Source organism: Barbus barbus, assembly GCF_936440315.1.
Source record: "Barbus barbus genome assembly, chromosome: 28".
NCBI classification, from domain to species: domain Eukaryota; kingdom Metazoa; phylum Chordata; class Actinopteri; order Cypriniformes; family Cyprinidae; genus Barbus; species Barbus barbus.
In genome coordinates this window covers 12,605,841-12,633,638 of record NC_136756.1, presented here as the reverse complement: position 1 = coordinate 12,633,638, position 27,798 = coordinate 12,605,841, and the positions used below count along the sequence as shown (strand labels likewise).

Below are 27,798 nucleotides of genomic sequence, written 5' to 3'. Positions count from 1 at the left end.
CCCAGCCTGGCACAAATGGCTCGATTAGTTCCGGGTTTGATGAAGGCCCGCCTTCCGAAAAATGAAATGTGTTATGATTGGCGAACAGCTTAGACGGTGTTTCAGTACTCCCCCGCCCCTTGCCAAAACAGCAAGCCATATCAATTCACATAGACATATTATGTAAATTCAGACCCCGAGAATATTGAACAAGAGGATCGAGCAGAACCTTTGCACGCACGGATATTGTGAGACATATTAAAGTGGTAACGTTATTGTTGTTTTTTTTTTTTTTTGGCTAAATCACTTTAGATAGGATGTCAACAACAGCTTACAAAAAACTGCATTGACTATGTACAGATAAGTGCAACGGTAATATGTATTATGTTTATTGTTCTTTAATTCAAACATTATAACATGAATTGCAGTGAAACTGTTATACAGTTGAATTTATTTATACCATAGCCCCACAGATTTACACTGTTTGTGGCAGCATATATCCAAATAGGGCTCATGCAGTCCACAAGATCCAGGGGGCGTGGTTGGATCCACATCTAGGGGGTGGAGATTGGTAGGTTTAGGGGTGGAGATGGGTAGGTTCAGGTATATGTAAGGTGGGAGGAGTTGGGTCTGGATCCAACCACACCCCGTGGATCTTGTAAGCTTCAGCGAGATGCTCCTCCAAATTATAACAGCCTTCAAGTGCAGACTGCATAGACAGCAATGCAACTGACACATTCAAGGCCCAGAAAGGTAGTAAGGACATTGTTAAAATAGTCAATGTGACATCAGTGGTTCAACTGTAACTTTTGAAAGTAGCATAGATGTGACATTCGCTGTCTATGATGTGTGTTCGATTCCGTGACAGTTAAGCTAAAAAATAAAAATGGCATCTAAAAGTTGCAGGTGGTGGACAGTTGGTGTTGAACAACTTTTTCAACTTTTGATTTAATTCCTTGCAAGAAAATAGCACTGTAGTAATTGAATGTTTGCTTAATTATCACCAAAGCTCTCTCTGTTTATCATTAGACCATCAGAAACCTGTCCAAAATCGGACACATATTCCAACACAGAGGATCACGTGTTTCCACATACAGGCTTATCTATGCAACCTGCAGTAAGAGTCACTGAAAAATCACCACCACTAATGCACAGACAGTCTGTCTGGAACATGCAAAGACAGACGGCAGGGATGAGTGATATTAACCTATTCAAATTCGAGGACTGCCATTTGAGTGTCATAGCTTTTATCTATTTTTTTTTTCTAGTGGAAGAAAATTTTCACCAGTCTATTACAAGTCTGTTTCACTGGATTAGCTGGAGTTGTCTGAATGGTGCATTTTTTGCGTGGTTGGAATAGCTGATGGTAGTTGGACTGAGATTTTTTTGTCAAACAGTGCCAAAAAGTCTGGAAATCACTTTAGGGAGCTGAGAGGACTAAACGCATTTACAGGCACGCATATCCAACTAGTGCCATTCTGCCTGATGGGGTGTGTGTGTGTGTGTGTGTGTGTTTTAAGAACATGCTGGTATTTAAACGTGACCCACATCGCTCACGGTTGCTCTCATATAATTCAGTGTGTATTGAAACGCTAGACTGATTTCCTCATGATGGACGTTTTCTGTGGTCTTCATGTTTTATTTGGGGAGTGAGTCCTCCTTCCTCTCTCTGAACTTTTATAGCTACCTGTTATGAAACATAAATAACTCAAAAGACACAAATTAAAACAAATCCTGAACAAGGTATGTGTTTCAATGGATAAGTTTGCTTTCAGCACTGACGGGAAAAGAGATGGTTGTGCCCTCAACCACCCCTTCATCTGTCTTTCTTTTTCTCTCACTCATTCCGCTCTCCTTTCCGAATCCTGGGCTGTTAGCCACACTGTAAAAAGTGATAAGCTGACTTAACTTAAAAAAATTGAGGAAACCCGTTGCCTTAAAAATTTTTAAGTAAATAATAATTTAAAAAAATAAGTTAAGTGAACCTGACAATTCACTTAACTTAATTTTTTTAATTAGTATTTACTTGATCATTTTAAGGCAACGAGTTTCCTCAATTTTTTTTAAGTTAAGTCAACTTATCACTTTTTGGAGTGATTAAGTCAACTTATCAATTTTACAGTGCAGACACCCTAAAAATAAAGACATGAGAAGAATTGAATCCAGCTCAAGAGACTGAATAAAAGCTGGGTAAAGATTAAAGTCCATTTCCAAACAATAACATCTCAGGAGTATAAGACAACAATTCCATTAATCCCACAGACCTGCTGCCTTTATTTGAGACTGTCCTCAAGTCTCGCTCTCTTCTTCTTGAATGGCTCTGAAAATTGATTTTATTTTTTGTTTGGTTCATATCACTTTACACAGTAGCTGGGCCACTACGGAATTCACCATGCCAAATGTAATTTCAGGAAGAGAGGTCTGTTTGTGTGGAGAAAGAAGTACAGAGGCACTTCTGTTCTTGGCCTCGGGTGTTCAGTAAAGGGTTTTGAGGGTTTGGGCTCAGGGAATAGCCACTATTCGTTTTCAAAAGATAAACTGTAAAGTGGAAACTGAACATGGGTGATTTGTTTCTATAAGAGCATTAGCATGGCCACAGCCGCTAGGTACAGACATGTCATCTGGTGTAATATGTGACTGAGTGACACCGCACATGGACTGAAGCTTGTCAACTGCTGTCGGTTAAATATATTATAAGTGCAGAAAATGTAATTTAAAGCATATGATACAAAGTCTAAACAGTTGACCTTCTACCAGTTAGACCGAGTGATGAACAAACACAACTTTAGATAAGATTGAGCTACTTTTTTGTTCTATAAAGTGGTTCAAGTTTTAGATGGATGGTTGGCATCATACTTAAATGCAGCATATATATTCAAATCTGTGTTTGTTATAAAAAAGCTTTTGTAAAAGCCGCAGCTTGCTTTCCATCCTTAAAGGAATAGTTCACCCAAAAATAAAAATTTGCTGAAAATGTACTCCTCTCACACCATCCAAGATGTAGATGAGTTTGTATCTTCATCTGAACATATGTGGAAAAATATTTGCATTACATCACTTGCTCACCAATGGATCCTCTGCAGTGAATGGGTGCCGTTAGAATGAGAGTCCAAACAGCTGATAAAAACATTACAGTAATTCTCAAATTATTCACATGACTCCCGTCTATCAATTAACATTAGCTTATCATTGTATGTTTGTAATAAACAAATCCATTGCTGGCGCCATCCATAGTAGTGATTTCTCGTGTGAAAAAGTTGTTTTATCTGAATCAGGAGAGAAATATACACAGATCTAGCAACATTTACAAACCAAAACAGTTCTAAACAAATACGATGGTTGATTTTGATGAGATGACAACAGGGGTGGACAGATTTTTCACATTATGAACTTGAATTTTGACCAGAAGCAACGGTTTCAAAGTAAATCCATAATGATGGACTCTCATTCTGACGGCACCCATTCACTGCAGAGGATCTATACAGGTGAGCAAATGATGCAAGACTAAATTTCTCCAAATCTGTTCTGATGAAGAAGCAAACTCATCAACATTTTTTATTTGGTGAACTATTCCTTTAATTGTCCTTTGGAAAAAGACAGCGTGTCTTTATGACTCACACTGTCATGCCTGTCTGCATATGGGAGCCTAAAAAGCCATGAGAAAAGTTACTGAAATACCAACTTGTCAGTGGCATCTAGAGAGGGAGTGTATTCACTTGCCTTCACAGCAGGTCAAAGTCAAGATGTTTGAGTGAAATGGTAAAACACTGCTCTCTTGTGGACGTTCTCTACTCTAGAATGCTTAAAATACTATATTTAGTCATGAACTGATGCTTGTTTCAAAGGTTAGGACACTAGTGAATATAATTCCCCGCTGGATTAGTACCGAGCATTGATTTGATGTTCCTGTGAACTCTCAAAATAATTTGTACAACAGCCTTAAATGAGCTGAAATTGTATTTAAAGTGGGCAGCAGGAGAAATCTGACTATGAAGGACACGTCTGTTTTGTGTTTTCCGAAAACGCAGAGGCTTCACTCAAACAAATTGGTTTTGTTGTGGAATGTTCCTCTTGGTGGAGTTCCAGTCTGCACTTGAAGGCTGTTATAATTTGACTAATCCAGGAGATTATATCTTGGCAAGCAGAAACCCCTCATGTTCTCATGATCAGACACTAACCAAAACAAGATTTCTATTGTGTATAGTGAAAAAATAGCTAGCATTAACTTGGCATATTGAACAGTTATGGTGTCCAGAAATACAACATCTCTTAAGGCTATATGTGCAGAGATTCTAAACACTACTGAAAAAGTGCCTAAAATGTGTTAGTTTTATATGTGAAAGACTAATATTATATGAAAGTAAGACATTTATTATATGAGGATTAAAATGAGTGCTGAAGTTTAAGTTTATTGACTGTTGTTATTGAATGTGATGGAAACAGTCACTGGGAAAAAAGGAAATGTAACATTAATAAACATTGAATGGTGTATATATATGTATATATACAATATATACATATTTTTTCCAAATATTAATAATTATATATAATTATAATGCATTTCCATAAATTAACTAGTAATATGTTACTAATGATATAGGCCTAAGCATAACTAATGTTTTGACTTATGACAGATATTATAAACTGTTTAATTTGCCAACTATTTTGTGTTGCTATGTCTTCTGAAAATGACTAAAAGTCTAACAGTTGATCTGGTGTCTCTTTTCACTCTGTCAACTGTGTGACAATTTTTTTCATTTCTAACTGAAAACATTAGCTATAAAGATATAAATATAATTACATTTGGTAGATGCTTTTGTTCCAAGACTGCAATTAATTTTATCAGTTCAAAAAGAAATTAGAATAAATAAAAAAGCATCACACCGACTGTCAACCCTCTTGTTAAAAATATTGTTAGCTCATAAAGCAAAATGAAGAAGAAGAAGAAGAAGAAGAAGTCTTCCTGTCTTTTTCTTTTTTCTTTGATTTGCTCAATAACTAAAAGGGCTGCCTGGAAACTGAACTAGAGTTGGGTTTGTCTGATGAATAGGCTAGAACAGAAATAAGATTCATATGTGATACAGTTGATATATTAAGGACTATTTTAACTTTAATTTCTATAGTCATAATGACTTCTAGCAGACAAGCGCACGCTAACGTCATCATGTTTCTATAGTGATGACGCTTTGCGTCAAATAGTCTAACGTTACATTTCGGTTGAAATAATTAACTCGCAATCGACTTTAAATTGCCATATATCACTGCAACTATCAAACAGATAACTTGGCACTAACATTAAGACGAAAACAGAGTGACTTGCGTTTCACCTGCGCCAGAGGCCCTTCAGAAGTGCGCGCGCGCGTTTTCCTCAGTATCCCGGCATGCACCGCTTTATTTAGTGTTGTATCTCCGGGAGATGCCAGACACAGCCCTCTCTCTCTCTCTCTCTGCTCTAGCGAGGAGACGAAACCCAGCAAATCTCTCCTCTCAACAGCCCGCAAACAGCAGAAGCGACCCCATCTCTACCATCAGACACACACTAATCTCAGCCCGTCCATCCGGTAGGTGTCGGCCGCTTCTTTGCGCTTCGCTCCCGGTGTGAAGCGCGCTCAGGGGCGGGTCGCATCTCGGCTGCACCTGCTCATGCTCCTGCTCGAGCCGCTGACTGAAACAAACAAGCGATGTTTCCAAAGAAAGCCTACTGCACTGTATGGGTTAGAAAACAATACTGCCTCGTATATTTTAAGTACGCAGTTTAGCACTTGCATTGATGTAGGTTGTTATTGTTTACTCCTTGTTGCGTATTTTCGGACGGATGCGATCATTAGCAGGTGGCTGATTATTATGACAGTAACTAGAGACGATTGTGAAGATGGGTGCCATGTAGATGTCATTGAAAACATTTTTGACATTGACACATTCTGGCTGATTGTTTTGGATGTCACGAGATCTGTGCGAAATGAGTTTTAGATCATTTCTGTTTATTTATCATGCTTATACAATATTTAGAAAATCAACTGCTTTTAAGTCATAATCGATTATTTTAGTGATTTTTGTTTTATTGATGTGTTAAGATTTATAAGTTTCAAATCAGTTATTTGAAAATATGTTCATTTTATCTAGAAGATCATATGCAGTATTGTTTTGGACACGTGCTGTTGTTTCTGGATTGTTCACAGTAAAAACGCAACACATCCTCTTGTGTCTCTGAGCTTGTAAATGTCTTCTGGTGTAACTTAATTATATAAAGGTTTAGATTGGTGGTTTGTTGATTGTTGCGCTGTCCGCAATGCAGGTGCTGTTTATGATCCTGCTCATCCCCAGCCATTCTCACGTGCATGTGTTGATGTGCACTGGCCAATCAAATGCTGCCATGAAAGTCCCACATTTTATTAATCATGATTTTTGTATTGTCTTTTTTGTATTGTTCATTTATTTAATAAGTGGTTATAGAACCAATATAGAACCGAAAAGCAGTGACGTTTCTAATTATAATCGATAATCAGTTGCTATTAACCTGATGCTGTTTTTGTGCCCTGCATAATATGTCATCATACTGGCTTACATCATGCAGGAGTGTGTAGTGGATGTGACTATATACTGAAGCACTGCATATTGGATGTGTGTGTGTGTGTGTGTGTGTGTGTGACGTGACTATCAGGACTAGGATATAACCGTGTTTAGAGTCTCCTCTAAAGCTGCAGCTCATTGATTATTAATGCAAGAGAAGGAGAGAGAATTTGGAGGGCAAGAAAGAGAGCTGTTAAGGGAGAGTGTGAGAGATAGTATGGGGGAAAGAACAACAGAGTTGAGTACTAATGTCAGGGGGATTCTTTTGTCTCATGTGGAGCGGGGCGGGGGAGGCCTCACCCTCTGACTGTAGGGACCAGCATCAGTCATATCAGAGCAAATGTCAGCATCAGCACTCTAAAATGTCTACCAGTCCATAAATGGCTCCTAAAGGAGGGGTGAGGGAGTGAGTCTTCACATATGCCATGGAATATCACTTCTGAAGGATGGTCAATGCTCCCAGCACCTATGATTTAACGGTTAATTTACGGTAAGCAGATGGATGCGGGATACAGATGGTGATGGGGTGCACTTTGTTTCCAATGCTCACTTGATGCCTCATCAACCTATAAATAATTGTGTTATGATTTGGTTATTACTAGGGTTATCCTTTGAAATATTGTGTGAACTTACAGACTAGATAGTGTGCAGTAAATGACAAATAGGATGGCTGCGTGCTAAGATATCTACAAATTTTCAAACACCATCCACCTTATTCTTCAGTGTGGAAGTAAGTCTATGGGCAAGACTTCTGGTTCATTACCCACGGTAGGGAAACAACTAGAAGAGTAACAACGTGCAGTAAACAGTAAAACTGTTTGCACTGTAAACTGGTGTGTACAGTTGAGGTCAAACGTTTACATCCCCCTTCAGAATTTGCAAAATGTTAATTATTTTACCAAAATAAGAGATTATACTATGTATTTTCAATTAGTACTGCCCTTCTGAGGCTACAGAAAATAGTTACATGTTTCCCAGAAGACAAAATAAGTCAATTTTACCCAAATTTTCAAATTCAAAAAGTTTTCATCCCCCGACTCTTAATGCATCGTTTTTCCTTCTCTTACAGGAAAAATAAGGTGGATAGACATCAACCTTTTTGTGCAACTTACCGGACATTTCATATCCGAGCTGGTGCAATACACACAACAATCAACGTAATAAAACATTGCCAGATACACGTTGATCTGTTCAGATAACACTGTTTTAGTGCCACTCACTGGACATTTCACTTTCTAAAGTCTTGCAAAACATGGAAGAAGTAATGTAATATCATTTCACAGAAATGTCGGCAAAGGCACATTTTTCTAATGAGCCTGGGTTCAATAAAAGTCCTTCTACATCTGGAATTCAAAGTCTAATTTAAAGCTGAAAATAAGCAGAATGTGAAAAAACAAAGTAAACGAAGACATCTAATGTAAAATAAATAACAAATATGTCAGGTGCTGCACTAATTCTTGGCCACTAATCAAATAAATAAATTTGTGATCATGTGTCTCAATGTACAGATTATCTCACATGCTGGGGAACATGATTATCAGGTTTTACACAATCTTGTGGAGTTCATGCAGCTCAAGTGCTGTTTTTATTGACGCAAAACCAAATGTTAAAACCTCATTATACAGTATGATGTTGTTATGATGTCATGGTGGCTGCTGGGAAGCTCTCTTGTTTCAGGAAGTGCTCGTGATTTACTATAGATGACATCATCACTCGCAGTTGTACCTTAATATGGGTATTGCTCATAGTAGGCATACAAACTCCTTATATTCCACACTTTTCATTATTCATAGTTTTTGCCTGCTCCACAGAGCCTCGTAGTCTCCTCCTTTCGGTCATTAAGTAATGGAGGTCATCTGTCAGTGTCCTTTGTTATGTAGCTGCCGTCTTGAGCATAACCAAACACTTTTTAAAATCTTTTTAAGCACAGCAGGTTTGACCGAGGCAAAGTCATTCTTACTGTGTGAAAAGTGTGTGTGCGTTGTGCTGTGAAAGTGAGATCAGATACGCTATTAATGACACCCAACTGATGTTACAAGTGGATTGTGTTGGTGTCCACCTACAACATGGTTGAAAAAATGATTCGGGATGTGTGTACTGTATAAGCCATATGGAGTTTTACTGTGTTTCTGTCAGGATGTGCGTTGAGGTAGCAAATGGGAATCGTAATTTGCATTTAAGGAAGTAGAATTAGTAGTCGGATTAAGTTCAAAGATATATATCTGTTGTAGGTGTATTTCTTTTTCTTTTTTTAATATGAATATATTTTATCATAAACAGAACAAATGGGGAATCATTGTTTGAAATTACACCTATGTGACAGTTTTATTTCCTTTATATACTAGCTTGCGCCAGTGCAAACCCTCATTTGGTGTAAAAAATAATGTTAGGATTTACTAAAGACATGCAGTGGGAAATTAGCGCTGAAAAGGCATGGACACAGTTATATTTGCAATTCATATTGAGTATGCATTTGTAGGAGTTTCCCTTTCCATCTGTAAATTTCTGGGAGGAGAGTACTCAAATGAATCACGCAACACAGTTTACTAAGATTTGCGCTCGTCAATTCATCGGTATTTGTGTCATTATTTAACACCCAAAAAAGCATGTCTTAAAGCCGGTGCTAATTTGTGCTGCTCTTGGTAGATTGCGCTGGTCATTATGGAAATGAGATGTTGTGTCTGTGTTCTTTAATGTGCGCAGTGTCAGTAAATCACCCGCAGAATTTTCCCCTCCCATCTGCGCTTTTATGGAATTGCTCTCTAACGCTAATTTGCCCGGTTTAGTAAATCTGGCCCAAAATAGTAATAGTGATAAATAACAAATTTATTGTTTCTTTGTTTCTGTAAATCTTCACATTTGCATCTTTATTGCGTGATACGCTGTATGAATGAGGAGAAATGGAGATGGCAAGAAAAAGAGAGAGGACACATGAGGATGGCCGACAACAAGTGACTTATTAAAAGAGCGGGGCAGAGTCTACTGACTGTCTTCTCTGTGCCGCACCCAGAGTGAGCACAGCCTGGCATTACTCATTCATGCTCATAGGCTTTTCATGAGTTCCACCGACTCATAGTCTTCCTCAAACATCTCTTACCCTCTTTTTAGCCACACCGTCTGTGTTCAAATATATGTTTTGTTTTCAGAAACCCACAGTGTTTTTGTTTTCCCTTTTAGACTTTAGAGCGAATATAGTGTGCTGCTTTTCCCATTCTATTGTTGTGTCTGTCTTGTGGAGGGCTGGGGTTAGTCTGTCAGAGCGAGAGTGTGTTTAAGGCATCTGCTCCTGTCTTCTGATCAACCACACTACCATTTTTGGCTGCTCCTTTTTCTCGTTTTCAACTTGAACTTGTGAAAAAAACGTGACCATGCATGTTTTTGCAAGCCTGAAATAAGTTGCCATAAATCACAGCAGTGTCCAGATGAAATGTCCACAGAGAGTTGCTAAAAGTGATTGATTTTCTCCTATAAAGTCTAAAAGTCTATATAATGATTTATCGATTTTTAACGCAACCAATAGGAATGCATTTTTTTCTAATGCTTACACTGACCATAATCCCTAGATTTTAAATGTAATTTTTTAACCTAAAATTCAAACTTTCACAATTCAAGACATTATTATTTGATAGTTGCAGCACTTCTACACCACTACTGTTTATTTCACTGCTCCCGCAGTAACATTTTTCACATTTTGTAGCATCACGTTTTTCTGCATGAGAGCAGGTAGCTAATTTTTCATCATATAGCAGAATGAATGTGAAGTATGAATAGCAATGCAGACCTTCAACACACCCGCAAGACGTTCTCTTATGTCTTGTGTTTCTCCTTTTTCCTGTCTTTCTGAATGGCTGGATTTGTCAGTTTTATTGTGTTGCATTATCATGATAGGAGGAAGTGCACCCAGAGGAGAGAGTTTGCCTAAGTTCTCTGTTAATAATTTAAACTACACGGGGCTTTACGAGGACCCGTTTACTAAATCAAAGCCTTTCTTAAGAAGTCATGATGGGGACACTTTCTTTTATCTTCTAGTAGAAGCAGAAAAAAAAATAAACTTGGTGTTAGATTAATACATTATCCCACAAGTGAGTATATTTGTAGCTGGAATATGATATATTAGGCTGGGCCAAAGTGCTTATAAAAGGGACATTTGACAACAATTGAATTTTCCTTGATTTTTGAAATTAGAGACAAGAGATCAACTTTCAGAACTCAAAACTGCCCATCTTAAAATATCCTGTATTTAAACTAAGTTACTCATCAAAACTGCATGACCAGAGGATTTGCATGAAAGCCTTAGTCATAACAGCAAACATGATTAAAAATAATCAAGGCATGTTTTTGATATACTTCAGCACAGTTTTTTGCTAAATGAGTGCAAGGATAATGGACATTTAGTCTAGTCTTCCATATATATGCACCATTATATAAATAAAGTAATAAAAACCAGTATTTATGTAATGTATGCTACCATTCAAAAGTCTGGGATCGGTATAGGGCTGCACGATAAATCGCATTTGACTGTCATTCGCATCTCGTCAGTAAAGCCGGTTCTGTGATTAGTAGTAAATCTCCATCACATGCTTTCAGATGGAGCAGCATTTAATACACACTACACAATATCGCGTTCATAATAGCAGATGAATCGCATTCGATTATGAACGCGATATTGCGTAGCTTGTCTGCGAACTACGGCTCTGTGTATTAAATGCCGCTCCATCTGAAAGCATGTGATGGAGATTTACTACTAATCACAGAACCGGCTTTACTGACGAGATGTGCATGACAATCACATGCGATTTATCGTGCAGCCCTAGTATCGCTATAAGATTGATCTATTGAATAAAAACTCTTATGCTCACTGAGCTCATGTTGTATTGTCAGTGTTGAAAACAGTTGTGCTGCTTAATGTTTTTGTGGAAACCGTGATACATTTTTCAGGATTTTGACGTAATAAAGTTAAAAAATAACAGCATTTATTTGTAGATAAATGTTTTGTAATACTGTAAAAGTCTAATATTAATTTCTTAAAATGTTTTTTTTAATAATCTGACCCCCCAACACTTTTGAACAGTTGTGTGCATACTGCATATTTTATATTGCTAATTATACATTTTAATATATGAAAAATGCAATATAAAGATTCATGTGAACACGTTAGAGTGATGACACAAATAGACTGAGGCAGAACTTGAAATCAATCATTTGAACCAGTTCATTGAAATTAATCAAACTTAATCAATCAAATACTGTTTTTACTCTAAATGATGCTATTACAATATATTTCAACACTTCCATACTTGTGTGACAAGAAAGGATCAAAGATAATCACAGAAAATTAATGGCTTAAAAAAGCATACTATATCATTGATAATTACAACATTGCTTAATTTCATTCACCTGCACGATCATTGCGATATACCATGAATATTCAATATATCACCCAACCCTACTTAAATTTTAAGTGGATCAGAAAACATCAAGGGAAAAAAAATAAAATTATGAAATGTATGATATGACCTCTTTAAGAGCGCTTTGGGATGGGGGATGATCCTTGAGCAGTGGAAACCAGCCCAGCGTTCACCCCCTTAAATCAATACTCCCACAAACAGTATCTACAGACTCTCCCTCGCTTCTCTGCCTCATCTGAAACGCATTACGTAATGTCAAACCATTATCCTGTCATTAGATAAATATAGTCTTCTCAGACAGAGGGACGATGATTCTGGGAAGGGATAGTGATATCCGAAGTAAACTATTTAATTGCAGTAATGTGTTTTTGTTTTTGTAAGTACTGTATGACAGTCTCCTGACCTCACTATGTGGCTGTGACTCCATAGTAAACATCTCGTGTGAGTGCAGTTTTGTCCAGCACTGACTTCACATGTACAGTTTTATAGAAGCTTGTCCTGATTACACAAACAGTCACATCTATATTTCGCTGGTGAATTGTCACGTGCCTGTAGGAAGAGTGATTTTGGTGTTATGTTGAATTACTTTAAAGATGTATTTTGTGATGTACTCTGTGAATTGCAGAGTAGCAGATATCCTGATGTTGCTGTCTTAGAAGACGTTTAATTAAAGATGCTGTAAGTCATATTTTTTAATGGAATGACACTCAGAAAATGTCCCTATTACAGTACCTGTCAGATCTGAATTAGATGTCCTAAGATATCTTGAAATAATACACTTTTGTCTGCAAAAATGTGACTGCAGTCAAATTCTTTTTTAGATAAGAAGAAATTTGAGGTGCTTTTTGTGTGTCAAATATTGTGTGTTTCATGCAAGAATAATATTTGACTTCTGTTGTGCTTGATGATGGAATTTACTGTAGACTGTATTAGTTTGTGGTTATTAGATCTTTTTCTTATCAGTATTATTCATAACAGTTATATATACTCATTACATTTTCCATCATAATCAGTAATAATGTAGTAACACTGCTTTAGAAAATCTCATATTTTATCTCAAAAAATAGTTTGTGGTGTTTTATTTTTTAGTATTTTTTAGTATATAAAATAAGAATGTTATTGTTATTTATTTAAAATTATTAAAATTATTATTTAAATTATTTTAATACTTAATTTTAAAAATAGTATAGAATTTTATAATCGGCTAGCTGCACTAAAAACATATTTGATGCAGAAACAATTTTCATTAAGAAATTGCTAGTAAATGTCACAAATAATTACAATAAAGAAACAGCAAGTAACACATTAAATTAACCGATAACTTTAGAAGTAGAAAGACTGAAATAGTAATTTCTTGTAAAACGTCCTCCAATAACCTTGGAGCTAAGTGTGTAATTGACTAATATGTAATTGACTAATATGATTGAATATTCTATATATCTGACCAGTATTTTCTTTTCTTGTGTTTACAGGTCTCCTGGGCTAGTGTGTGTGCAGGTGTGAGTGAGTGAGTTTATGTGAGTTCATGTGAGTGTGACCGCGTACCATCATCAACATGGCCTCGGTGAGTGTGACCTTGGAGAATCAACTGCACAGCGCACAAAAAAACCTGCTGTTCCTGCAACAAGACCATGCAAACACATTGAAAGGCCTACATGCTGAGATCCGCCGCCTACAACAGCATTGCACAGGTACACACACACACATGCCAATACACTGAGCATCATATAGTGACTTCCACTTACAGCAAAACTGCACTAAGCAAGAATCCATAAACGCATACATTATTCAATTATTTATTTGTAAAATGTCTACAGTAAATGAAGCACTATACTCATTAAAAATGAAGTGTTGCATTTATTTAATGGCTCAAATTCCTATTATAATTACTTATGTAAAATATTTTTGCTGAGCAATGAAGAAAAATTATTGCCAGTTTATAGTGCATTTACTATTATTTTGTTTAGTTAATCTAGTGTTGTTTTTATTTTATTTTTGTATTTTTGCCACTTTAATTCAGAGGATGATTAAAAATTGACTGGAAATGAGAGGACGGATAGGGGAGGATGGGATTGGGATGTGACTCGAGCCGGATTTGAACTCACCCACACAAGTGCCCTCGTGAAGTGGGCGCCAAATCCTGGGCATGACGTCTATCAGTTCAATGATGTTGACATCTTGAGGTCACTTGTGGTGGCATCATATTAAATGTCTAGATCAAAAATGAACACATTGATTGCCTTTGCTAATTCACGCCTGCATGCTAGGTGGCGCCAATATTCAGCATTAAATTAAGATAAATAAAGTTTGGTTCTGCTTTCAAGAAAACATCTTAAAATATAAATAGAAGTACAATTAGCATGAAGCCAAATATGAAAATTTATGTAATTATTAATGTTTTTGCTTAAAACCCACTTTAAACCTTTATCGAGTGCTTGCAATAACTTCCCATTGTGATCTATAGTTGATTTTGATTCTATAATAGGCAGACATGCACTCTTTGTATGCTTAATAATTTTAAAACATTTGGCTCGATGACGCTTTTGAATCGAAACAATAGATCCCTGTGGGACTATTCACATTAGGTGCGATCATTCACGGCGTTGTTTTTTTCCCCCGTCGCTCCACGATGTAACAGGCCATCCAATTAGATTTGAGCTAAGATCACATGCCCGGAGCAGCTGCTGTTGCACAAAAAGGCAAGAGCCACCGAAGAAGAGTATTCTAAGAGAGAAGAGGATGCTGAGTTCTTATCATTGGTATCTGAGAACAGAATTTGCGTTCAGTGTGAAAAGGCCTTAATGCTTAATTTTTTTTTTTTTCGTAAACATGAAATTGTAATGCTATTATTGTGTGCGTGATTCATTATTGCACAAATCAAAGCACAAAACAAAACATCACAGCCAAACAGCAAAGTAAAACAAAACAAATCACCAAAGCAAAACCACAAAAGAAAACAAACAAAAATATCAAAGCAAAACAGTAAAGTAAAAACAAAACTACAAAACAGCCAAGCAAAAATGCAAAGTAAAGGCAAAACAAAATAACTAAAAACAGCATGAAATACTTTTGTTGTATATTGAAGCACAAAACAAAACTCCGTAAACTACAGAATTTGAAGTTTCATGTTGTTTGTATTGTCCCACTGACTCCCACATGCTCTTTTATCCTTGGTTGACTCTCTCTTTTGTTACTGTTTCTCTGTTTTTGCTCTCTCTTGATCTCCTCCTGTTTCAGGTGATGTCTTGTGTCATGTGATCTTCAACTGTTGTCATTTAAGGTAGTGTGATGCTCGGTGCTGCCAACCTAACATTTGATCTCTCTCTCTCTCACACCCCTCCCTTTGTCGTCCTGTCCACTCCTTCTGTCCTCTCTTTTGTTTCACAGACCTGACATATGAGCTGACAATGCGGAGTTTTGATCCAGGCGGTAAGATTTCTCACGCACGCTTTACATGTGGCTGCATTCACATTCAGAACAAAATACTTATGCAAGGGGGCTGTGTGAGTGTGCGTGTGTGTGTCAGGTGATGCTGTCAAAGTGCTTATCATCCACACGTTCACCTGTTAAAAGAAATCTCTTAACAGCCTGGTAGACGCACAGACAGATGGACATGCAGACAGCAGGAGGAAGGCCAAATGGAAACATCCAGAAATGCTGTTCATGTTTATTTTTAGTTTCTTGTTTTGTCTGGCAGTCTCTTTATTTATCTGCCACTGTATTACTCCCTCTTTGTAGCAGGTTGTAAATAAGACTTTTTTGTTTCCCGCAAAGAAAGAGAATGGTCGTGCCTTGTAGCCTGGCAACCAGCGACCCACCTAGCAAGTGCGCACACACACACACACACACACACACACACACATAGACCCTCTGGGACTGCCATTTTCCTCTCTCTGCCTTTCAGTTTCACTCTGTTTAATATATGTTGGCCTTTCAGTCTTCACACAAACACACAGTGCACTGATAAATCATTTAGGCATCTGAATGCTCAACACAGTTCCCAAAGACATGCAGTTTCCAGGCAAAACACTGAAGGCGTTGAGACTTTGAGAGTGTTTTACATGATAAAGACTGTACATTATCCTCTTTATTACAAGTACAACAAATAAATACATGAAATATTGATTTTGGAGTTGAAATTATTATTAAATATTATTATCTCACAAAAATGGCAAACAAAAAAATTTAATAAAATAAAATAATAAAATAACAGAAAGAACACCATGACAAACACTGTAACAATATTACAGTATTTTTATATTAATATGATTAATCTGCAGATTGTATTTCTGCAGCTGACGAGTCAGAATCAAGTTATTCCAGAGAGCTGTGTATAATGAATTAGTTTCACATTTGTTTAGTGTCTGTATGGTGGGACAGGCTGCTGTGTTTGCGCCTGTGGCTGATGTGAGCCAGATTCGTGTCTAGCACAGGAAATGAGATTATGAATGACTACGCTAATACAGCACTAATGCAAACGGCTAATGCATCATCTGCAACCTGCTGACTACACCCCCACGCTCATGTTCCTAACAATAGCCATGATATTCCAGACCAGCACCACCTCCATACATCAAAACACTTGGTTTTATGTGGAATGACATTCACAAATGACATGAGAGACTTATGAGAATCACATGTTCCTCTCATTTCAAAGATCAAGCATCATTCTTAATCCATCCATCACATAATAATAGAGATTAATGAGCTCATTCTGCATGTTTATTTTAATAACTATTAGAGAGATCACACAGAACTGAGACCCTCATTATCTGAAGTGTGCCGGATAACTTCAATATGTGAATCTGACATTAAAGGACATTTTATTTTATTTTAGTTATTTATTTGTTTGTTTGGTTTTGTTGTTAATGCTACTTTTATATGCCAGTTTGTCTAAGTTGTTTCACTTTATTTGTTTGCACTAATTTAAAGCTGCAGTCTGTAACTTTTTTTGGTTAAAAATGACCCGAAATCAATATTTGAGCAAGTACATAACCAGCCAGTGTTCAAAACTATCGCCTTACTTTAGCTCGATTCACAACGGTTAGCTTATAATAATATTTTCTCATTTGAGTGGTACGGGTAGGTTTTTGCGGAAATTCGAGCATGCTGCTGCGTCATTACGTCACGTCTGTAAACATAAAGAAGTTGTCCTGGCTACAAGGCTATCGCATGCGAGGATGCTGCAGGTGCCAGATCGTTTGTAGCCTTTTCTCACAGCAGCTAAAATAATTAAATGTATCATTTTCGTGGCGGATTGTAATCCAGAAAGGGTTATGTGTTTATGAAACACGTGAATGAAATTCAGTTATATTCCAGTTTTAAATATGCTTCTGATTACAGATAGCCTGGGATTACACAACATTTGTATTTTAAAGAAAACCAGTTCGAAGGGAGCATAGTTTGCTTTTTGGGTTAAAAGAATTTCTTAATATGAAATTCGAATGGCATGACAATTAGATTAGACTGTACAGAAATTGAAATCTACATGCTAATACACACTATACTCATAGTCACGCAATGCTGATGTTGTTAACATTAATAATTTGAGAATAAAGTATAACAATAATAATAATTTGCACGGTTTAATGTGATATGAGCTGAACGATCGTTATATTTAATCACCATTGGTAGCGAGATTTATTGTAATGTTTTCCTCAGTTGGTCAGAACAAACGTGGCAGACTATATGGTGAAAATTCTTATTTGTGTCATATATTCCAAGACGTAGGCTAGAATCTGTGATTGCGAAGTACAGTAAATATCCACAAATATCCGGTGTGGTGACTGACTGCCACACATACTCTTCAAAACATTAGATTCATCCGCGCTTAAGCCGTGCCGTGCCTTCACCACTCACGGAAGATAATTCCGCAAAAAGCTATAATTCCAGGTTTTCCAACAGAGATGGCGACAAAGAGGCAAAATTTATGGACTGCAGCTTTAAATTTGCAGCATTTTTCTGATTAATTGTATGCAATTTTCTGATTTTTTATTTTTATTTGCTAAATCATTTGAGAAATTTCTGATTCTCTATACTGTTCTTTCTTTCTTTTTATTTTTTTGCTTTGGCAGTTGCAAATATTTACTTTTTGTATTTTGTCATGCCAGTGATTCATGATAAATTAAAACCGAGAGAAAGCAAGAAATTGAGAGAGAGAGAGAGAGAGACAAATCTTCCCTTGCCTGCCATTGTTTAGGCTGTTGCAAAGCTGAAGGTCAATAAAGAGGGACATTGCTATTCCCCCAACCTTCACATCCATTAGCAGTGTAACAGGAGATAGGATCTCTGTCTCTGTGTGTCTGCCCTTCACTCCCCCTCCTTATGAGTCTGTGGAGTCTCTCTCTGAGGTGCCCGTCTCAGCCCCACTCTATTTGGCTGCTAAATGCATGTCTTTAACAATCTTAGACATTTATAAGACCAACATAACCCATGTACATTTTTTTTAATGATGTGGTGATTTTATCCATGCAATCACAATATGTTTATCCAGCTAAATTTATGAAGATCAATAATATCTAAGCTAATCAATAATGCAGAGCTAAGCTAAACGAGCTGTTCCCATAATACAACAAATGCTGTTTGTCAAAAGCTTAACATCAGATCTTATTGTTCCTGTATAGGAAAAGGTTTGATGTTTCATATCCATTAGTTATGCAGGGGTAATTGGTTTATTGATGTGTATTCACAGTTCACTGCTGCCCTCTGCAGGCTAATGTTTTAGTCAGTTTGCAGAATGTCTTTAAGTAAACATATTATTTCAGACATTGGACTTATCAATAGCTTTATTCCAAAACCTAGTGAAATGCTTCTCTTCCTAGATAGACAGCTGCCTTGTGCCTTCTAAGGAAGCATAATCATCATTACTCACAAGTGATCAATTAAAAAACACTTTGCATAGGCATTAACTCATGTGGCACACAAATAGCACTGGAGACTATGAATCTTAAATTGCTGACAACAAATGACGATAAGAGTGAAAGATTCTTCAACTCCAGTCCTGGAGGGCCAGTGTCCTGCAGACATTAGTCCAATCCCAATTTAATCACACCCATCTGCAACTTTCAAGTAATTCTGAACACTTTATAAGTTTATTTGGGTGTGTTTGGTTTGAGTTCGAGCTAAACTCAGTATAGTCTCCGCCTCAGATGTCACGTCCACAGATTGTTGGCCGAATGTCTGATGCATATGGCACACAAAATTGGAAACAACATCCCTCCTAGAAACAAAGATGTCATGCCACCAGACCCCCTCATGGAAGAAGGAAGCTGTCATGTTGACTTAAAACTGTGACATTAGGTGTGTTTCCATTACATTTGTGCAAAACTTTTTTATAAATGTTGATAAAATCTATTATTTATATTATATCTATATCTAATGTTATTTGACTAAAACTTATTTTTTCCTCTCGCGATAAGTCATGGCGACGGATGCTGTTAGGTTTACGTATATCACAGCCACCGCACTAACTATTAATTTTAATCGAAGGACATGTATGCATGTATCTTTAGCACAGCAGCGCATATAGCTGCTTCCGGGATGCCTATGTGCCATGGCACAGCTGGTAGAAATGCAAGCATTGACTAGAGTGGCAGTGTTGGAATTGTAATGTGTCTGCAGACGTGTGTAGTGTAAATAAGGGGTTAACTATACAAGTATTAATGACAAGGAAAGCCCCTTATACTTGAGAGCGGCCACGTATGAGCTGTTTCTTGGAGGTTATAGTACATTTAAAGAATGTCCATGGGATTTTTTTACGTATTGCAGGTGATCTGTAAATGCGGGGGAAAAAAATGGTTTCCATTGCAGTTTTGTCATTGCAGGCCTTTTTCGAATTGCCTAAAAAAACACCTCATACGCACACTTTTTTTTGTGAGATATATATTGCAAAATTGTTTCAAATTCACCAGTGTGCAGCATCCACCTGGATAATGCGACGGCAGCCATAGTGCGCCAGAACACCCACCACACACCAGCTTACTGGTGGAGAGGAGACAGAGTGATGAAGCCAATCAGTGTATGGGGATGATTAGGAGGCCATGATGGTCAGAGGCCAATGAGCAAATTTGGCCAGGATGCCGGGGTAACACCCTAATCTTTTTCGAAGGACATCCTTGGATTTTTAATGACCACAGAGAGTCAGGACCTCTGCTTAACATCTCATCCGAAGGACGATGCTTCTTAAAGATACCAATGTTACATTTTCACAGAATGTTCTTTACCTTATGAAGTATGATATTATGTGGAAAACAGTAAATCACCAAAAAATGACTTTAGCTGGGTTTTAACAGCCAGGGTCACAATTAGTTGATTTTTTATTTATTAAACAATACCTAGATGAATAGCTGTTGATAAACCTAGATTAATAAATGCTCTAACAAATGTTTATTGGTAATAGTACCTGATGCATTAACAAATAGAGCCTAATTGATCTATTTAAAAATCGCGTTTGGTCTCATACTGTATCGCGTATCTTGTCAGTGTGTGCACTTGCTTGGCCATTTTTAGTGATTAATAGGAAAGTGGGTTCAGCTGAATTCTAGTAATGATTTGTTAGATGGGTATAAAAAAGGTTATTATACCACGGCAGCCCTCGTGTGAAGCCCTCTTAGTGTAAAGACCATCGACTCTACCGTGCGACTCCACCGGCCTAGGATATAAGTATCGCTTTTTATTTTTATTTTATTTATTTTTTTCCTTTATATGTTTACTATTGAAATGTTGTTGTATGCATTTGTCAATTTTATTTAATTTCTGTATTTTCTTAAATGGGTGTGTATAGAGTATTTACAGAGTGTTAACTTTTAGATGAAAGCGTCTGCTAAATGACTAAAAGTAAAAAGTAAGTAATGGTAATGGAAACACAGCACTTATCAGGATCAACTAAACGCTGGATGTTTAAAAGTATGAAATATATAAATTTCACGGCATGGACTCTCTGAAATTTGTCCAAGAGTTTTACACACTGGTCTGCTATTGTGACACTTCCACACCCCTAAATATGATTCGGCACAAAACGAAACGTGATTGGTTGCCTTACCTGTCAGTCATATGTCCTTTTGGGTGGTCCTTGGCCATTACAAGTGGCCAAAGTTCCCAGACTTTCTGCCATCGGTCTGAAGGTCTGACTACGTGAGACTAAACTCAGCATGACACTGGCCCTCCAGGACTGGAGTCCTGGAATAAAATGTATATTTGTGTGTAGCATCCTTTGAAATATTTGTACCTAACGTCTTGTTCTCTCTCAGATGATGGTGAGGCTCGTTGCAGAGAGCTGCACCAGCGCTGTGAGGAGCTGGAGGCTCAGCTGAAGGCTAAAGAGCAGGAGAACACGGAGCTCCTGCGGGATCTTGAGCAGAAGAACGCCATGATCTCGGTGTTGGAGAACACCATCCGTGAGCGAGAGAAGAAGTACCTGGATGAGCTGAAGTTGAAGAGCCATAAGTTGGCTGTCCTGTCTGGAGAGCTGGAACAGAGAGCCAGCACCATTGCCTACCTCACCTCCCAGCTCCACGCTACCAAAAAGCGCCTTCTTGTCGGGGGAGCTGCGGGTATAAGCCCCTCTGTCAGCCCCGTCGGCTCTTTCAAACCCTCCCCTCCCCCCGCTCCTGCGGCATCGGGAAACGACAAAGACGTCCGGCAACCCGAGACCCCTCGCAGACGCATGCGCAAAAGTCTTTCGCAGCCGCTGCACTCTGAATACACAGAGCTGTATCGGTTGGGCGCCACAGATGGCCGCAGAGTGGTACTGAGGGATTCGGTAGATGCAATGCCAGATCCCACTCCGTTCCTGCAAGCCAGAGAGCCCGCAGCCCCTGTAGAGTCTCAGCCGATGCTGCGGGAACGCCCCTCTGTAATTCCGCCCATCGCTTCTTCGGCCACACCCCCTGTACCATCAAGCCCCTCCCACAACCCAGCACCCCCAAGTCCCAGGAATAGTCCAGCGCGGGAGGGACCCCATCCCCGTGCTAACGCGCATATAGGAGTGGCGCATCGGATCCACCGCTCGCCCTCAGCAGGTGGAGGTGCGGCCCGTCAACAGGCGGAAGTGGAGACCCTCGCCGTGGACCAGGTCAATGGGGAGCAAGTGGTTCGCAAACGCTCAGGTGCAGACAGAACTGTTTAAGACTGACAAATGCGCACATTAACACATTCTAAAACAGATAGTATATAAACATAGACGTATTAAGACCAATGCAGTATATGCAGAAATCTTTATGACTGTGAAAACACACACAAACATGGACACAGATGCTCAAATCAACAACATATCACCAACAACCTAGTCAATAAATGAACAGAACACAAACACAATACAAATTTAAACTACTAACAAACCCAATAGCACAGCACAACCCTGGCAAATGCTGAACAACACACACTGGCGAGTGAACAAGATTTAGGCAAAGACTGTTTTTGTGAGTGTGAGAGAATATGAATGTGTTTAAAAGGGAAAGATGGAGACTACGAATGGCAGCAAGAGCTTCTGTATGTCCTGCTGCTTTTTATGCAACACTGTATAAATGAAAAAAAAAGATGTAAAAGACATTTGTTCATGGTCGTTTGAATAACATTTTTGTCTCACCTCGGTTGGGAAGGAGAACTGTGAGCATGCCAAATGTTTGTTTTTCTTTCCTATTTGACTTTCAGCATCTTCTTTCTTCTCGTCATCGATGTCCCGCTCCGTTTGACTCAAGGTGCAAACACACACTCATATATTGCCAAATCTCGTCATTGCCTGCTGATTTAATGTTCTAATACATATTCATATCTACTCATATTTATTCATGAGCACTGCAGTAGTACTGGAATCTCCACTCTCCTTCAACTGTCCTTCCCCTTTCATCTACAGGCTAATGTGAACAATCCTGCTGCTCCTAATTAAACACCTACAGAAATCAAAGGTCTCAAAGAGGTCACTTCAGTGTATGATCTTGTTTCACTTGCTTTTATTAATAACATTCTACATATAAAAAATAAGTTAAAGGGATAGTTCACCCAAAAATTAAGATTCTGTCATTAATTACTCACCCTCGTTTCAAACCCGTAAGACCGTCAGTTCGTTTCTGAACACAAATTAAGATATTTTTGATAAAGTCCGAGAGCTTTCTGGTAGGGATGTAATGATTAACCGTGAGCCGGTTGAAAATCGATTCAAATATGTGACTTGATTCAAATCGTCACATGATGCTAAACAAATCGCGATTCAATTAGTGGTAGGAGTTTATATGAATGTATGTCTGAAGGGAACTTACTGTCTTTAGAAAAGTTTAGATGGTATTTTTTCTTTTCATCTTGCCTCTGTATAATGCATATAAAAGTTTGTTAGTGCAGCGCTGCTTTATTTACAGCGCAAACCAAGGAAACGCTTAAAGAGCCACCTGCTGGCAGAGAGTGACGAATCTGCGTCTTATTCAACTCATCTGCTGTTTCTGTTGCATGCATATGTTTTTTATGTATAGTTGAACAAAACTGAAGTCAAACCGTTCTGTTTTTGCTTCAAATTTTAAAATTATACAATCTAATTTAGATAAAAAATTGCTCATGTTGCATGTATGCAGCATCTTTGTTTGGATCATGATTAAAATGCAGTGGTTGACTCTAAGAGCACAGTCAAAGCGTTATTTTGTTTATATGAAGAGATGTCTTTTGTGTTACTTATTTATTTGATTTGGGACTTGTTTTAAAATTTCAATTTAGTTTTGTTGTTTACATTTACATTATATTTAAATTTAGTTATTTAGCAGACATTTTTTTTTATCCAAAGCGACTTACAAATGAGGACAACAGAAGCAATCAAAACCAACAAAAGAGCAAAAATATGCACGTGCTATATTAGTATATTATTATAGTGTTATACATTTCACAAAGAAATGTGCAGCATTTTGTCCAAGCAATAATAAAATGACACATTTAATTTATAATTGGTCTTAAATCTGATTTTGTTAAAAAAAAATTGTGAATCGAATCGTGATTTGAGCGAATCGTTACATCATTACATCGGGCCTTGAATGTGTCAGTTGCGTTGCGGTCTATGGAGGGTCAGAAAGCTCTCGGATTTCATCAAAAATAAATTTATTTGTGTTTAAAAGATGAACGAAGGTCTTACAGCTTTGAAATGACATAATTCTGCCATTAATTACTCACTTTTTCTTTTTTGGGTGAACTATCGCTTCAAAGATGTGTTATTCATTGTTTAAGATGAAAAAAGATGGAGCTACTATAATATATTGGGGAAGAAAATTCCTCCTCATGTCCACATCTGAAAATGCAGTCCAAAATCACAATTTCTCCCATTCCTGACTAAATCAAATCACATTTACCCATATTTTCACTCACATGGAATGAAAAATGACAAACGTCAAGAATTTTATGAAGTTAATTTATTTTAAATTAGCAGTACAAAAGTAAACAAACATACTGATAAACAAATCTAGAACGGTGTATAAGCGAAAGCAATGGAATCTTATTGGTCTAAGACAATCAGCTGCTTGTTAAAGAGCTCGGGGAAGTGAGGTAGAGAGCGCCCGAGCTCTTTAACAAGATTTGCTCTCGACTCGACACACTTCGTCAAGCTTATTATGGTTTAATGTGATTTTACCATAAGCCTTGTTTTATTTTGAATGTTCACTGACGTAAATGGCACATTTACAGGAACAAACAGATTAAATCATTGAGAAGGTTGAAACGGCTCAGTAGAGAACAATCAATGCACGTTTGCATAATTATCAAGGAAAAATATATATACATGATGCTCTGCAAATCTCTTTAGATAATAAACTACCTGTCATTCATCATATATTTTAAATAATACAAAATTCCATTATTCATATAAACTAAATCATGAAAAAACTACATTATTCATTTATAAAAATCAGCAATCTGGAAAAAAAATGTACAGGCTTCTGACTCAGGCATGTGCTCATCATAACTCTCTAGAGACAAAAAAAACATTGGAAAGAGTTGCCAATCAAGCAAATGCAACCTTGTTTTTCTGCTGCCAGTTTAACACACAACTTGGACAGAGATCATGCACGGAGTACTGTTTAATAGCATTTAGTCCATGTTCCATATTTTTATTTTGTTAGATTATTTTTGTATTGAAAGAAGAGACAGACGCATGAAGGTGCCCAAGATTGACCCGTGCCAGGTGATCCATAAATGGCCCTTATGACAGAAAGTACCCAAGAAAGAATGACATCACGAGTCCAAAAACTGTCACACAGCTATAAATGGGTCCACAACTGGCAGCATCTGTGTAATAATCCATATCGGTATCATTGTGAACATGATCTCCTGAATGCTCACCTCCATGCCCGTGTCCGTGACCTTGGCCGTACCCATGGCCGTGGCCATATCCTGCACCGTAGCCTCCATAGCCTCCATACCCGTGCCCGTACCCATATCCAGGTCGGGCCAAGGAGCTCAAGCCGTGTCCAACCAGCATTCCCCCTAGAGCTCCAGCGGCGGCTGCCCCTGCTACCTTCCCAGTGCTGTGTCCCGAGGAGCCTCCGGTGTGGGCTGGTGGGGCACGGTAATGTCCGCCGCCACCTCCTCCCCAGCCCGCACGACCGGAGCTGCTGCCGCCCCATCCTCCACCTCGGCCTCCTCCACGCCCAAAGCCCCCACCCCGACGTGACTGGACCGCAGGAAACATCACCGTCAGGAGTAACAGGCAGTTCATCAACCAGAAGATTTTATATTGGGAGAACATGCCGGAAGATGCTGTGAAAACACAAGGTCAGAGGTTGACTGAATCCATGTCTGGTAAGAAAGGCTGTGCATGCAAACTCTGTGAGCTAAACATTTGCTTACATCTGTAAGCAAAGAGCTAAACATAGTTAAAAAAAAAACAATCAGTCTTTGACTCGTCGGTCCCAATGAGATCTGTCTGATTAGTGGACACAGCCTCAGGAGGAAGGATATAGAGAAAGCCAATAATGTCAAGAAAGAGAAATTAGAGCGGTCTTATTTTCTAAAATGTCAATAGGGTCTTATCTGAAAAAAGTAGCCTATTTATCATGTATTCATGCAAGAAAAAAAAGAAAACACTTTTTTTTAAACCCTGTTGGTTATTGGCTAATTTTAAGCACAAGGTTAATACATTTGAGAGGCAATTCTGTTTTTAAAACAAGGGAAAAATTATTGAAGATGTATTTAAAACAGGTCTTTTAAGATCTGTTTATATGTTAACATTCTTTTTTCATAGTAAACAAGTGTTAAAGACTGCACACAATGTCCTTTGAGAAAGAAAAACAAATTAAAAAGTCTTTATTCAGAGGCCATAAAAAACAAAAGTGCCCATGCAGTGACTAGATGTTTTCAGTGTGAGATCGATCTGTCTGTCTGTCTGTCTGTCTATCTATCTGTCTATCTATCTGTCTATCTATCTGTCTATCTGTCTGTCTGTCTGTCTGTCTGTCTGTCTGTCCATCCGTCTGTGTCTAGAACTATTGGTAACACTTTACAATAAGGTTCCGTTTGTTAATATTAGTTGACTACATAATAAACTAACAATGATAAATACTTCTAAAGCATTTACTAATCTTAGTTAATGTTGATTCCGACATTTACTAATACATTACTAAAAAAATAGTTGTGACTTAACCTTATTTAATAGACCTGAGCTAACATGGACTAACAATGAACAGTTGTATTTTTATTAATGTTAACAAAGATTAACAAATATTGTAACAATTTATTTCTCATTGTAAATGTTAGTTAATTAAATATAGTTAGCAAATAAAATCTTATTTTAAAGTGTTACTGAATTGTTTTCTATATTAAAATATTTTGAAATGTAATTTATTGAAATGTTTCTTGAGCACCAAATCAATATATTAAATAATTCTTTCTGAAGTATCATGTGACACTGAAGACTGAAAATTCAGCTTTGCATAACAGGAATAAATTACATTTTAAAATAAATTCAAATATAAAACTTTTTTTTTCCCCAGCTTTAAAATAAATTATAATATTTCACAATATTAAGGTTATGTATTTTTGATCAAATAAATGCAGCCTCGATGAGCAAAAAAAGATTTATTTCAAAAACATAAAAGTTAATTCCAAAATTTTCACTGGTAGTACACACACACACACACACACACACACATTTTAAATTTGTATGCATGTGTTTAGAATTTATTTATATTTTATATATAAACTAAGTTCTGTATTGAACTTGAGAGTGTACCATACATAGATGTCTATGTATATTATGATATAGAATTGAGCAGTACATGATCTTTTCAGAAACCAGGCCGCCAGTCTGGCATCTTGAGAATGGTGTCTCAAGAATATTCTCACCCCTGCACCATTCACTCAAATGCAACACAAAGGTGAGGCTCATTCTTAAAGTCATTCAATTATGAGGTAAACTTTACCACAGAAAGATGACCCTAAAATAATGTAAACAGCACTGGAATTTGAGTGAAAAGATGCCATTTTCTGCCATTATCTTCATATTCATACAAGTATTAATTCTTCATCAACAGCCTTAGAAAACAGAAATAAACAGTAATGCAACATTATACAGAATATCACACATTGTCCAGTATTAGAGATATTAATAAAATAATAATATTAATGAACTACTAATAATATTAGTAATTGGTTAAAATAAAGTTTTGTTCCTCCAAAAGAGGATGCATTGACTTACATTGACTTGGTGTGAGGATGAAATTTATTTTGGAAGGTTCAGGATGACTGTCCAAGTGTTGTCCTCCTCTCTCGTCTGCTGCGCTTGAATGGATGAGAGTTTGAGACAGAACTCACACAAGTGCACGTACACAGTGGCATTAACTGACTGCTGCTCATTCTCTGATTGGTTGAGTGAATG

At 37.5% G+C, this 27,798-nt stretch overlaps 2 protein-coding genes across 3 annotated transcripts; one reads left to right on the top strand and one right to left on the bottom strand.

Annotated features, from left to right (window-relative positions):
* Nucleotides 1–5,369: 5,369 nt before the first annotated feature.
* LOC306848602 (coiled-coil domain-containing protein 92-like) lies at nucleotides 5,370–22,874 on the top strand. 2 transcript variants are annotated; one of them, XR_013782260.1, is made up of 5 exons: nucleotides 5,380–5,540; nucleotides 13,430–13,648; nucleotides 15,345–15,386; nucleotides 21,206–22,654; nucleotides 22,810–22,857. XR_013782260.1 is itself a non-coding variant. In XM_079383245.1 (4 exons), exons 2-4 carry the CDS (start codon nucleotides 13,513–13,515, stop codon nucleotides 22,081–22,083), a joined length of 1,056 nt encoding a protein of 351 aa, XP_079239371.1. In that variant the 5' UTR covers nucleotides 5,370–5,540; nucleotides 13,430–13,512; the 3' UTR covers nucleotides 22,084–22,874. The 2 variants fall into 2 exon arrangements, 1 of the variants encoding a protein (XP_079239371.1); XM_079383245.1 differs by having other exon boundaries at nucleotides 5,370–5,540; nucleotides 21,206–22,874.
* Nucleotides 22,875–24,329: 1,455 nt separating this feature from the next.
* LOC306847895 (uncharacterized protein) lies at nucleotides 24,330–27,702 on the bottom strand. The gene is made up of 2 exons (XM_079382124.1): nucleotides 27,619–27,702; nucleotides 24,330–25,682 (listed from the first exon to the last, which is right to left on the bottom strand). Exon 2 carries the CDS (start codon nucleotides 25,669–25,671, stop codon nucleotides 25,126–25,128), a length of 546 nt encoding a protein of 181 aa, XP_079238250.1. The 5' UTR covers nucleotides 25,672–25,682; nucleotides 27,619–27,702; the 3' UTR covers nucleotides 24,330–25,125.
* Between the last annotated feature and the right edge of the window lie 96 nt (nucleotides 27,703–27,798).